The 13,598-nt window shown below is 37.2% G+C and overlaps 1 protein-coding gene across 11 annotated transcripts in view; it reads left to right on the top strand.

Moving 5' to 3' along the window:
• Positions 1-13,598, top strand: part of PLEKHA7 (pleckstrin homology domain containing A7) — a 103,270-nt gene that overhangs the window by 60,063 nt on the left and 29,609 nt on the right. For 5 of the 11 annotated variants that reach the window (XM_027701128.1, XM_027701121.1, XM_027701110.1 and 2 more), the window contains 5 exons: positions 2,380-2,558; positions 4,469-4,963; positions 10,164-10,680; positions 12,786-12,872; positions 13,253-13,372. In XM_027701128.1, coding sequence (XP_027556929.1) covers positions 2,380-2,558; positions 4,469-4,963; positions 10,164-10,680; positions 12,786-12,872; positions 13,253-13,372 — 1,398 coding nt within the window. The remainder of the gene's footprint in view (positions 1-2,379; positions 2,559-4,468; positions 4,964-10,163; positions 10,681-12,785; positions 12,873-13,252; positions 13,373-13,598) is intronic. The other 6 variants (XM_027701153.1, XM_027701137.1, XM_027701166.1 and 3 more) reach the window with 4 other exon arrangements.

Raw genomic sequence — 13,598 nt, 5'->3', positions numbered from 1 at the left:
TATTGCACACCATCTCTATTATCCCTTCTGAAGCTGTGAATGTTTATGGCTGTGATAGCTCCAGTCTCAAGGGAGAATGGTGCAACACAGTTTGCATTTTTATACTGTTTTCACCTAGAGCCTCTTAGGCAGTGCTTTCAGCTGTGTTCAGCATGCACAGCTGAAAGAGAACCTAAAATGCAGGTGGGTTATGTTGATTGGGATGTACAGGTCAGTTAAGACAGCTGTTAAATCCATTTCTTGATGTGCTGCACAGTCGCTGCTGATAGTTACCCAAGCTTCTGTTTCTTTTAAGCAAGTGTATAACCAGTGAGTGGTTGGGTCCTACTGCACCATCTCCAGTGGGGCATATGTAGTCTGGTTTTCTGCAGGAGTCACTTCACTTCTGAATTTTAACATCTTCTATGGGCTCAACATGATCTCTGAAGGAGCAATGTAGTCCTAAAGTCTCGCATTAAAATCACTGTTTTCCTTTATATCTGAAGCTGCTAGTTTTGTTTTTCTCTTCATACACTGGATGCTAAACATAAATTGAAATGAATTAATACTTCTAAATCCTATTTGCTTTGAGCATTTTAGTGCAGTCAAAATGGCCAAAAAAATTAAAAAAAAAGACAACCCTCAATAACAACAAAGAAAAGCCAAAGAACTGAACCAGGCAAACGTGAACAAAGTCTTTTGATTCCTAAATATGTGATTGATCAGAGCTGCTGTTTAATGTATGGAGGTCCTGTTTTCCTGTACTAAGGTAGGTAGCTAGTTGTGGGAAGGGAGGAGAAATCACCTTGTATTCCCTTATTGGCCAGTGCTGTTGGGAAGCAGAGACTCTTTCAGGCAGGAGAGAGTCTTGGACTTCTTTATGCAACCTTTTCTTCCTCTTCCTTCTTCTGCTCCTTCTTTTTGTAGCTGACTGTTCTGCTTGTCTCCAGTTTTCAAAGCAAACTCAGGCTTCCTTGCTTGGGGCACAGAAGGAAAAGGCCACGTTTCACATGTTTGGGAGAACAGGCTGCAATAGAAAGGGAGGAAATTTTCCACAGAATTTGAAAGCACTCTATTAGCAAGCACGTATTTTGCTCTTTGAAATTGTCGATACAAGTCTCTGAGAGTATGGTAATTTTGGAAATTCAGGGTAAACAACTGAAATTATAATGTTTAGGGAGGGCTGCACTGGATTAAATAGCCTGGGTTTTGTCAAAACTATTGTTGTGTTTCTGAAGCCATCTGTGATTGTAGAGTGGTTTTTTATTTAATTTGGAATAATGATGGGAAGAAGTTTTCATCAATATAAAGAGACCAATTATTTAGGGAAGGTTTGCAAAATACATTTAACCTCTAAAAGAAGATGTGGCCAAATTAAGACGTTGATATAATTTTTTCTTTTTAAAAAAACCCTGTCTCAGCAGCCTTTCATGCTATTAGTTTTTGTGCATGATAGCAGATTTAGTTTTATAAAATGGAGTTTAAATTACTAATTCCATTTTAATATCATAAAAGAGCTTTGAAGCAGAGTATACTGTCTTCAGTTTTTTTGGAAAGTAAGGAGATTAATCTCTCCCTACTGATCTGAAGCACATCTGTAAAATAACTTTGAGGAAATACAGTGTTTCAGGACTGGTATGACTTAGTAATATCTATACTATCACTAATACAAATGTGGGTGAGATTTTATTAAATTCAACTAGCCTAGAGTTACGAAGACATTCCATGTTGAATACATTTGAATATTGAACATATTAATGGAGGAATTGCGAAATACCTCTAGTTTGCAGTGGAATTTCATGGAGTATTTTGGTGTGCAGAGATACTTGTCAGTATATTATGTGCTGTGATAGTTCCATCAGGATTACTAACTTTATCAGTAAGTCTTGTGATTTTGCAGCTAATATATGTTCAAGTGCACGCTGTAACCAAAAGATCTTAACAGGCATTATAATCAATTCTTAAATAAGCAGTTTAATTGCTTGAAATTTTGTCTGTGTTTTGTCTGAATAAATTGCTTTATTAAATGAGCTGGGAAAATTGACTTGCTTATGCATGTCTCATCGAGGATTTCTTAGATTTGTTTAGTATAGTATTTATTACAAATGAAATGCATCAATTAAAAGCAAATGAAAAGCTGAAATTTCCTACTATGACAAACAGAAGCATTGTACTTTTAGCTTAATAGTTCTAGAAGGAGGCAGAGGAATTTCAGTGAAAATTGAACTGCCATCTGAGTTCACTGCACTACAGCCCATTTTGGCAGTGTGATAATTTACCCAAAATTCAAGCAGCAGTCAAAGAATCTGGAAGGGTTTTTTTTTCAGTAAATTTTTTAGCGGGGAAAAAAATGAAAGAGCTGTTCTGATTTTTCTTTCTTTTTTTTTTTTTTCCTCCCAGGCTGTTCATACAGGTATGCGGGCATATATTTATAATAAGAATTCTGTTATTGGCTCTCAGGCAGAGCATTCAGGGATGCGGACATACTACTTCAGTGCTGATACCCAAGAGGATATGAATGGCTGGATCCGGGCTATGAACCAAGCTGCTCTTATGCAAACACGCTCTTCACTGAAGAGGCAAGTTCCATGCAGAAGCTGTTGGCTTTTTAAATTAAATATGTGTTATATAAATCACATTTGATTTATATCTTGGAAATCATGGTGATTTCCGAGAGTGTTATTTGTAAATATGTGCATGAAACTCATTCCCATTTTAAAGAAATAATTATTTTTCATTCACATTCTGTTGCAAATCAGTTCCCTGATATTAATTAGGAAAACCTGGTGTTCAGTATTTGTGTGTACATCGAATTGTGTGCTCACATTTAGTGATATGGATTAATTTTTATATATATATATATATATATAATATTTTAGGGAATTGCAGTTAAAAGGTACAATTTCTGTGAGCAAATTCCTGCACCTGTGAGAGCCAATTGACATGCTTTAGGAGAGATAAGTAAAAGAGGAAAGACAGAAGTCTAATGACTTGTTTCAAATGAGCATTTAGAACTAGGATTAAAGTGCTGTTAAGGGGGGAAAGGATATTAAAGATGGGTAAATCATAAGTGCAGAGAGATAATGGATATTAATTTATAATAATAACTAATTTATACAGTTATGAACTAATTATGAACAAATTCAGCTGTGCCAAAATGTATTTCCAGGTTTTTCCTTTTCTTAAAATTGATGTAGCTTTCTTGACGTTTTGACTTTGGAATGTGATTCTTTCCCTACAACTGCATGTGAAGGAAGACTGTACTGTGAGACAACCCTACTTTTAACCACTGGGGCTGTGAGGATTAAAATGTCACATGCAGTTTCTCAGAGTATCTCACACTGCTGCTTTCCTTTGGCCAGTCAAATATAAGCAAAGGATCAACATCTCTTCCAGAGCTTTATATCCTATATTAAGACTTTCTGGATTTCATTTAAATTTCAAGTAACATATAACCTGGTACCTGGATTTTTCTTTATCATCTTTATAAGGAATAATTAAAAGAAACATTGGAGAAGTCTGGCACATTAGAAGTATTGATCCAGTGTCCTTCCTCCTAAGTAGACTATTCATTTCTAAGTAGACTGAAGAGAAAACAATTGTGTTACTCAGAATTTACCTTCTGTAAAGAAGCTGAACTTAATTTCAGAGAAGATGAGGTGCTACTCCGAGATCAAGGAAATCCCATTGAATTGTGAGAGAAAACAATGTTGTCAAGAAGGTTACTGCTATAAGGAGATGAAGAAAATTGCAAATTAAGTATGCTATGTGTCAAAAGCAACATGAAACTTTTAGGATCCTTAGACATTTTATAGCGTGTTCAAAGTTTAATATCAAGATTTCTAGTGTGGAATTTTTGAAATATTTAGGCAATAAGGTAAATAAGTAAACTAGTGTGTGCTGCAGCATGTGTTAGGAGCAATGGACATTTTCAAATATTTTTGTTGTTGTTGTTTTGGATTTTTTTGTTTGTTTGTTTCAGAAATAGCCCTTCTATTAGAAATTCCCTGGACAATAGTATTGACTCAAATGTAGATATTGCTCTGTTCTCTCGGCCAGAAATGACTAGTCCCTAAAGCACCTACAAAGATATGAAGAGACTTTTTTTTATTTTGCAATGAGCAGTTGGCAGTTTGGTTTTGGTTTTTTTGGCTTTCAGCATTTCCTAGGATAGGAAGACTTTCTCTTTTACAGCTTTTTGTACATAATATTACACAAGTTGAACACTTCTTTTGACGAAATTAGTATTTTCAGTCATTTTTACAGACGCGTATAAGTAATTTCTGCCTCCTTGACAACACTGTAAAGGTAACTTTTGTCTAACTGGGATAACAACCGAGTTTTGCTGAACATATCTATCTTAACATGTCAATTATATCACAGTCTGCAGAAGGTGGTTCTGTGGGTATTCTTTCTGAAAAAGTAATGAGACCACATCAATTTTTCACAATTACACAGTGTTCATAACTGACATGTGTTTTCTTTTCAGAGAAACTGAAAAAGTGGATCAGCAAGCTGTTCCCCAAGTCAATCATGTGGATACCTGTAAAGAGTGTGTGAAGGGAGAGATTACAGATACAAAAGAAAGTTATCAAAAATCAGTTGAAATGCTTGGATATGATAAGCGTGAAGAGATAAGAAGAGAAAAGGAGGAGGAGGAGCGTTATATTCACAGAAAAGGAACTCTGGAAACTAAAAAGGGAAAGGCCAAGCATGCGTTAACAGAAGCTGATTCATTATTTCCAGACTTAACGAATGCATCGAAGGCATCGTGGTCCCAAGTAGCTCAACCTCAGCCAGCTGAGAAGAATGGAACCCTTCCTAGTTCATTAAGTGTGAGTGCTGGCCTAGTGGAGCAGAATGGTACTGGCTCATATAAAAGAGGGTTTGTTCCCAGAGCAAATCCAGATAAGCAGTTTCAAAGAAAAAGTAACATGGCTCAAGTGGAACACTGGGTAAAAGTCCAAAAAGGAGATACAAAAAGGTTAGTAATAGGCCCATCTTTAAATAGATTGCCAACTGGCATTTTCTTAAGCTAAAGGAAAATATGTGTTAGTAATGTCTTTGGTGCAAATCAGAATGACACTTTACAGAGACAATATATAAGAAAACTTACTTTCTCCTTCAGTGCAGAATGGTAGTTTTCAGGCGTTTATCTCATGGGAAAGTCAATATGGGATTGGCTAATCAAATCTCTTTAATGTTGTCACAATATTGCAAACAGAATAAGTGAGATTAGCGTGCTGGGGGTTTTTTTACTGTCTTTAATCACTGTGGATACTTAAAACTTCTTAAAATTTGCTTAAATTTTGAAGAGTCGGAAAGTGAAGTGCAGCTCTCAGTTACTTCTTATTCATAAACAACTGCACAATATAAATGATAGATAATTGTTTGTTTTCCACTTAAAAGTAAAGAATGCTGATTACTTTTCTTCTCCCTTCTGTTCCTGTTCCAAACATCCATTCACTTCTCTATATCAGATCACTGCACTCAAAGTGTGTGCATCCCACATTGAAAGGTCTCCATATATTCATTTAGTTAATGCAGAGGTCCTAGGATGTTCCCATGGTCTCCAGGATTCTCTTTTCCCTTTTCAGTCCCTGAAAATTACATAAATTGCACCAATAGAAGGAATGCACACTGGAATGCTTTTGTAGTTTGAAAACCCCATAATTGCTTTACTTTTGAAGTGTGCAGTTGGATTAAGTACCAGTGGAAAAAATGAAGTGATGTATATGTGCATCTGTTCAGAATGTCACCTTGTCTCAAGGGGCAGGAAAGACAGTTGGACTTGATGCTCCTTGTGAGGATTTTTCAAATATGCTTAATCTACTGAATCAGTGTTCTATACATTTGCTAAAATCTAGTTAGAATATACAGAAATAAGAGATGTTGGCATGTGGTTTTTAGGAGGAGGAAAATATTTTGGACATTTTTTTAATGCTTATTGAGGCTAACGTTTGTCACTTTAGAGCCAGTAAGAAATTTAAGGCTTGCTAATTTTGTGTGGAAGTCCATTCTTTTACTCTTTTATCTTTGGAATTGCCCTTGAAGAAGCTTTCTTACTTTTTGATATTATTTAGCATTCTGCTAGACTGCTAGAGTCAATTAACTTGCATATTTTTGACTTGGATATAATCAATGCTTCCCAAAAGAATATGACTTTAATGAAGAAAGGTACTTGGTAAGTTAGTTCTTATTACACACATAGATGTATTTGTCTGAAATAATACAGAAAACTATTGACCTAATTAATGAGTGTTTAGAAAAACTTCTGTTGCTGTTTTTTACATCAGAAGTATTGGCAGTAAGAGGCTTGACTGATAGCTAACTAAGTATTGTTTGCTTCCAAATTATTCTTTCCAGTTAATTAACTTTAGGCATGTATCAGGTGTAGTGTGAAGCTAGTGGTATTGCAGGTGCCAGGTTTTTTTCTAGATAAAGCCAGCTACCTCAGCTGGTGCTGCTAAGTATTCAGTGAAACTAAATTTATATATATATACACATATCTCTCTAAAAATGTTCTATTTTAGCTCAGTTGACCTGTTTTCTTTGTCTCTCCCTGCAAATGACATTATATTTTCTGTGCGCAGAATAAATTGCACATTACCTTCCCGAAGATTGATAAATCTTTTAAGTGGCACCTTCTCTCAGCCTGCTGAGAGAGCAACTGAGGTTGTTGCAGTGTAGTCAACTGACAGATAGAAGCGGCATGTTAGTTGTCAAATATCTTTTTGATTACAGGATATAAAATTCAAGCTAGAGATGATAATTTGATTGACATTCCATTTTGATTTTAGTAAATACTAGTGGATCACTTAATTTCTTAATGCTCCATGTTGACTCTTGTTCCAGCTGAAATGTTACAATTAAAGAACCTCTGAGGCTTCCGAAGCCTGGATAATTTTTGAACACAGAATGAGTACAGTTTTATCTGTGTCCTGGCTCAGGTGTATACAGTTGCAATGCTTGCCAGCAAGTTCGTTATGACAAGAAAGAACTCTTTCAGCTAAAACCTTCACACAAATACATCACTTGTTCATAGAATTATTTGCAGGAATTGCACCTTTAATATAGATCTTTATATCTTTCAAATCGATGTTTTGCTTCCCCTTTTTGTAAAGCACTCAGAACTGTTTGCTAAGTTGTAAATGTTAGTTGTCACTTCAGCTGTCTCTTAGTGAACTCTCAGCTGCACTACAGTGACATTCAGTGTAGTCATCTAATCCCACTCTGTTCTCAGCAGATGGGAATACCTGCTTTGGTAAGGTTCATGCTAGCCTTTGAGAGAGATCTTGAGAATTGGAAGAAGGTTTGAAAGGAGGCTTTCAGGAGATTTTGGTTTTAAGTACTTAAAGGTCAGGACCATCAAACGGCAGCTGCTCAGAAATTATTAGGTTTTGATCTGGTTCCAGTGCCTGCATAGACATAGTCACTGTGTAATTGTGAAGTATTTGCTATTTCTAGCAGTTTATTTGCACTTAAAAAAATATTTAAACCTGGTGAACCTTAATATTCCCCAACTAAATGCAGTCATGTTAAGACATTTCCTTCCTTCCAAATACAGTGTTAAAACATTTCTTGTTGTGTAGAACTTTCTGTTCCTTCCTGATTTGCGTAAGGAAGAAACATTACTTGTCTTTGTTAGCTTCTGTGCGTTTCAATGAATGGCTATAGTGTTTCTAATAATAGTACTTGTTTTCTTTTCAACATTTATCATCTCTTTTTACAATATCTTCTGTGTGGTTGCTTCCCATTGCAGACCCCAAATGATTTTTGTGGCCAATAATCATATAATATGGCATCAGGCCATTTATTCACTCTTCAATGTCTGCTTTCTTTTTTATGTTCTTCATATCTCATCATTCAAGAGAGGGAGATTCTCAAGAACAGCTGCGTTTGCTCATTTTTACTCTTAATCCCTGAGAAAGCAATTGTCCATAATCCATTGTGGACTAATTCGAGTCATTTGGGACATGGTTCTTTTTCTAGCAATTAATTAGTGCCTATTTTTATATAATGCATGTTATTTCTAAGAGACTGAAACCTTGTGTGATAGAGATGCCACCGGCTCAAAGCTTGTCATCTCAGTTTGAGGTTTGTCCCTATTTCATATACTGATAAAACACAACCTGCTTGTATGTAGGCATTTGCTCTGAATATGACTTTATGACTTTCTCTGTGAACCACATGCAGCTTTCTTCTTTTGTCTAGCTGGCTGAAGTATTGCATGAATCTAGCACTTCCCAGCTGCTCCTATCAGACAAATTCATTCTTTTCTAGAAGAAAGGCATGAATCCCCTGGCCCTCAACAAAGCTCATGGAGTCTTTGTTTTCAGACTGGTTTTGCTCCTAAAGCTGCTACCCCTGATGACTTCACTGACTACCATTAATTCCAGCTGATCCTGATCTCAATACTTTGCCCTTTAATTTCTAATTAGAAAATAACCACACACAGATGGTTTGCAACATTCAACAGTTTGCTTATGCCTTCATGAGGTCTCCACTAGGTTGGAGTATGGGAGTGCTCAAACCCCTTTCCCTGTTTTTCCGTAGAGAAATCACCAAAGGGATCTGTCCGAGCTTCACGCTTGCCTCAGATTTCCTTTCAAAACATTATCCACTCCAAGCTTTCTCAGCTCTTATTCCTATCTAGAGAACAGAAGATTTCTACCAACTTTCTACCACATGATTTTCCTGTGAAAAAAATCGACGGCAAAGTACAAAACATACAAAGTACATGTGATGCAGGGAATTAGACAATTAAAAGAGGTTACATGACCACTTTATACTGATCTTTGAGTTACCTTTGTTCATACTACCTGTCTGCTTTAACCTTCACTGTGAAATTTGAGGTAATGTCAAGGTTCTGTGGTACGAGAGAGCAGAGTTTTTACAGGTTTGTAATCCTCCATGCGGTGCAGGGCAGTTACTCTGCTTTCTGGCATGAGGAATTATGTATCCTCTCAAGAGCATACATATTTCAAGACAGCCTGACAGTGCCAAATCCTGCAAGAGGAGACAGAAGCAACTACTGAACGGCAGTTATCGGTGGCAATTCTTTCTCCCCTGCTTCTGTTGTTCTTGGATGCTGAACAAAGACTGTTCTTTTCCATCCTGCCCTTTCTTTCATGTGGAATTCCTGCATTTTCCAAACCATGAGGGTTGTGCAGAGTGGAGTTTATTGAGTGGAATGGTGAACATGCTCGTGAGTTTCTTAAGTTGTGGGTTTTTGGTTGTCTTTATTTAGTTTTTGTAATGATGCTCTGTAGCAAGTCTAGCAGAATGGTTTTCTGGTTGGAGATTCTGAATCCATGGACGAATGTCTGCAAGTACTAAAGCCCCAGATGTTTGACCGGAGAATCAGAAATCAGACAGAGGCAGGTTCTTATGCATGAGGCTATGGAAAGATTTTGACTTCTAAGTAGAGGGGAGCTAACTACAGATTGTCAAAGCTTTTGCCAGTTCTGTCTTAACTCTTTACCTGCTAAAATATTTAGTTTCTACAGTTTTAGTATATTATGGATGCAGTACTAAAGCCAGGATCATTACAGCTCTTTTTATATTCCAATTTATCATTGGCTTGTTGTAAAAAGCCTTGTGTTGATAAAACAGTAAAACCAGTAGCATTAGGTGAAAGTAAATCATACAGACCTGGGGACTTTGAGCAGTTTCTTGCCTTTTTTTGCTTCATTCATATGAACAAAAATTGTCTGAGATATTCTGTGACTGGTGAGATTTCTTGCACTTCAAGATAATTTTTTATAATGAGCATGCATTTGTTTTCGTAAACTGCACCACCTAGTGGTGAACAGGCTTTCGGTGAAAAGGACTATTTTAATTTATGGATTTACTCTTTAAACATAACAATAATTACTTTCTTCATGTTCTTGACTTTCTTTTTAGTCTGAGGAAATGCTGCCCTCCCTTAAGTTTATTTCTAGTAGTTCATCCTAGGTTAGACACTAGATTAAAAGCCTGTATTTATACAGTGTAAGATTTTTGTGCAGGGTAGATTTCATCAATATTACTTTGATAATACTTCTGTAAATTGTTTTAAAATTACTGTTGTATGTTATGTCTTGTAGCTCCTATGCTTATGTCATTAGAGATTCTTTTTTATCAGTCACTCCCGCTCATCAGTGTATGCTAAAATTTACGCTTTTCTTCCCTTCTCTTTGCAGCCTCACTTCTGATCAGACTCTTACACGTCAGGGTCCCAATCCTCCTTTTCCTGAAAACTATCACACTTTGCCAAAGAATACCAGGCAGCCTTCAGGGAGCTCACCACCACCAAACCGCAATCTGCCGAGTGACTACAAATATGCACAAGATCGTGTTAGCCACTTGAAGATGTCCCAGGAGGAAAGGAAAGCAAATAAGGATGGAACTGTTTGGCAGCTGTATGAGTGGCAGCAGAGGCAGCAATTTAAACACGGCAGCCCCACTGCCCCACTTTATGTAAGTTCTTCAGACTTTATTGATCGTGGTAAGTCAAAAAGTTCATTAGATGTTCCACGATCAATATCTGTTCCACCCTCTCCATCTGATATTCCTCCACCTGGACCTCCAAAAAACTTTCTCCCAAGGAGACCACATACTCCTGCAGAAAGGCTTACAGTTAAACCATCTGATGAGAGACAGACTGTAGACGTTCCTTTTGCTGGATCACCCAGGAAGATACGAAATCATGCTGCAAAGGTTTGTATGCATATAACTGATTTCAAACTATTCTTCATGTGGTGTCACACATGGATAATTTATTTAGTTATGTTTCATTGCATCCTTCCTTGTGTGTGAAAGATCATGTAAGTTGTAAAAGTTAATACAATGAATAATTTTCTCATCAAGCTCTTATTCTGATAATTTCACGTTTATTAATTTTTGTCAGTTAGGAAAGGGAAATTGGTGGCACATCACATTGGTTTGGAATATTTTTATTCAAAAACTCATATATATTACATATATAGAATACACCAATGGTAGTATTTTAATATATAGAGTAGGTAGGCAAGAATATAAAACTCAGCAGGATGAACTCTTCCCTGATTATTTATTTATGCTTATAGCTTTAAGTGTTTGCCATGCCTTCTTTCTCTATGTGTTAAGCTGTTGTAGTTAGTCTTGCAGCTGATTCAGTTTTTAGTTATGGCAAAAAACACAGTTATTTTTCATGCATTTGATAGTTTAGGTCCGTTGCAGAGTCTTTATCAGTGGGCTAACCAAAATCAAATAGTGCTGGTCCGAAACTTCAACCTTCTCCATGATTTCAGTGTGGGTTTTTTTGTTGGAACTGTTGTACCCTTTTATCCAGAGGTGACATAAGTTTCCCTATTCGGTACTGCACATGGCTCTCCTTGCCTAAGGAATTTGGGGAAATTCATGATTGAATCAATGAAGGATTGGCTTGTCTTGGTAGCACTTACACTGGAATAATTGGTAGTGAAAGCCTCTGTATTCACCTAATTCTCTAACCTCAACTGTGGACTCTGGTGGGGAAAGTATTTGCAAAGAAAGAGACTTGTAAATTCAGATACCCAGTGTGGATTCAGGACCATGACTTCAGGCTGCAGCTTTGTGCACAGTTTAGGTTTTTTTCCAAGTGTGTATGTGGTGTAGCTGTCAGGCGTCTTTCAGCATTTATAGGTTTATAATATTCTGTCAGAGGATTAAATAGTCTAGTGATGTGCAGCACTGGAAATTAATATTTTTTTAACGCCTGATTATATTCTGCCACACATTGGTTTCTCCATATGTAAGTGGAAGGAGCATTACATCCCTTACAAAGGCATGTACAGCAGTCTTTTCCCTTCCTGTGCAGTGTAGCTGCAGAAATTTTACTCATAAAATAAAGCTCTTTTTATGGCATCCTGGCTTTACCATTATAGGGAAACACAGTTTTCCTCGTATTTAAAACTTCTCTGTGGAACTTCTGTGAAAGTTTCTAGAGAAAAAGGCTTATGTTTTTATATGTAAGCACACAGTGTCATTTTACATTTAAATCTGTACTTCTGCAGAAATCTATGACACTCCACACTCCCTGTAATGCCTTATTAAATTCCATCCAGTTACACTTAAAAAAGAAAGGCGGGGGGGAAGGCAAAACAAAACAGCATTCAGTGAAGTTCAGAGACAGGAATAAAAGTAAATCATGAGACATTTAGTCTGCCTTGAAGAAAGCCATAAATTTTGGCTTTAAGAGAAAGATGAAAGGATGGGTGTGCAGTAGGTTTTCATTTTATAAGCAGAGAGGGGCAGATCAAATACGATTATTAAAAAACCCCTTGGTATTAATGGAAGCCATTGCCACAAGGTGTCAGTCATGTCAGTAGCTTAGTGTTCCCCAGCTAAAAGAGAACATTCACAGTTGTTACGGTGTGGAGTACAAGCCTGCTGTTGGAGGGCATAAGCCAACCAGCCTTTTTCTGGGAAACACTGGGGAGGGGAACTTTATGAATTATTTTTTTTATTTGCTGGAAGCTACTTTGCATGTTCTGCTGAAGCACCTCGTACTGCCAGAATCCGCTGATCTGCCCAGCATCACAGGTGCTAAATTTGCATTTGTTCATTTGTAAGTTTTACTTGTGTACGAAAGATCATGTAAGTTGTTGATTATGTAAGTTGATGATTAAGTTTTACTTAATCATCCAAGGTCCAGGCTGGCCCATGAATGTTACCCTGATCTAAGCACCCTGGGAATTCAAATAGAAAATCTGTGGCAGAGGTGCATTCCGAGTTTTCCCTCATGTGCAACATACCTGTCACTTGACACAATCCTTAAGAGTTCTGGCTGTGGCTTCTTACAGAGCTCCACTCACCTGGACCGGCGCTCCATGCCTGCCGTGGGCTACATGACACACACCGTGAGCGCGCCCAGTTTGCACGGCAAGTCGGTAAGTGGAGAGCGCAGCTACTCTTCCTTTTGTGTCCTCATAGCGTTGCAGTTAAGTTGTAAAATCCTGCTCGGTACTCTTTGATCTTAACTTTATTAGTTAAAGCATAAATAACTCGAATGAGAACTTAATCTTAACCACCTCCCAGTAAAGCCTGTAGGAATTTTGCTGTTATCTACAGCATAAACAGGGGTGAGATGTCTTGTTATTACAGGATTCAACTTTTATTATGTTTATTTGACCAAATGCAGAGTTAATTGAATAATTACTTAATCATGTCAAGTAACTGCTTTCTGGGCACTGAGGTGAAAAATGTAATTATAGTTACTCTCCCTGAAGACTGCTAATTTCCTCTTTACAATGTGTCTAAATACCTGCAGCCCGAAGAGCTAACATTGCTTCTCATTCGATTAAGGAGGCATCAGGCTAAGTTGGCTAGTATAAGAAATTACACAATCGCACAATTACTGCAGCACTTGCCAACTAATTCCACCTATCAGGTCAGCTGCTGCGTGGCTCATCTGTGCAGTATGACATTTTGTGACTCTGCAAATGCTTCATTAGTGGCATGCTTGAGTCTGTGCTTTCTTGCCCATTCTTTGGTATTCTACAGTTCCCAGGTTGTTTGTGGTTTTTCTTTGCTTACTGTTTTTGCTGTAAAAGATGAGCATTTTAAGTTATATGGCACCAGTGCATATTTTTCAGTGTTATTTCCTTCTTACACTA

This window comes from Neopelma chrysocephalum, unplaced genomic scaffold, assembly GCF_003984885.1.
Source record: "Neopelma chrysocephalum unplaced genomic scaffold, ASM398488v2 Primary Assembly neopelma1_24, whole genome shotgun sequence".
Taxonomy (NCBI): domain Eukaryota; kingdom Metazoa; phylum Chordata; class Aves; order Passeriformes; family Pipridae; genus Neopelma; species Neopelma chrysocephalum.
Note: the sequence above shows the minus strand (reverse complement) of the source record. Positions and strands in the feature narration are given on the sequence as shown.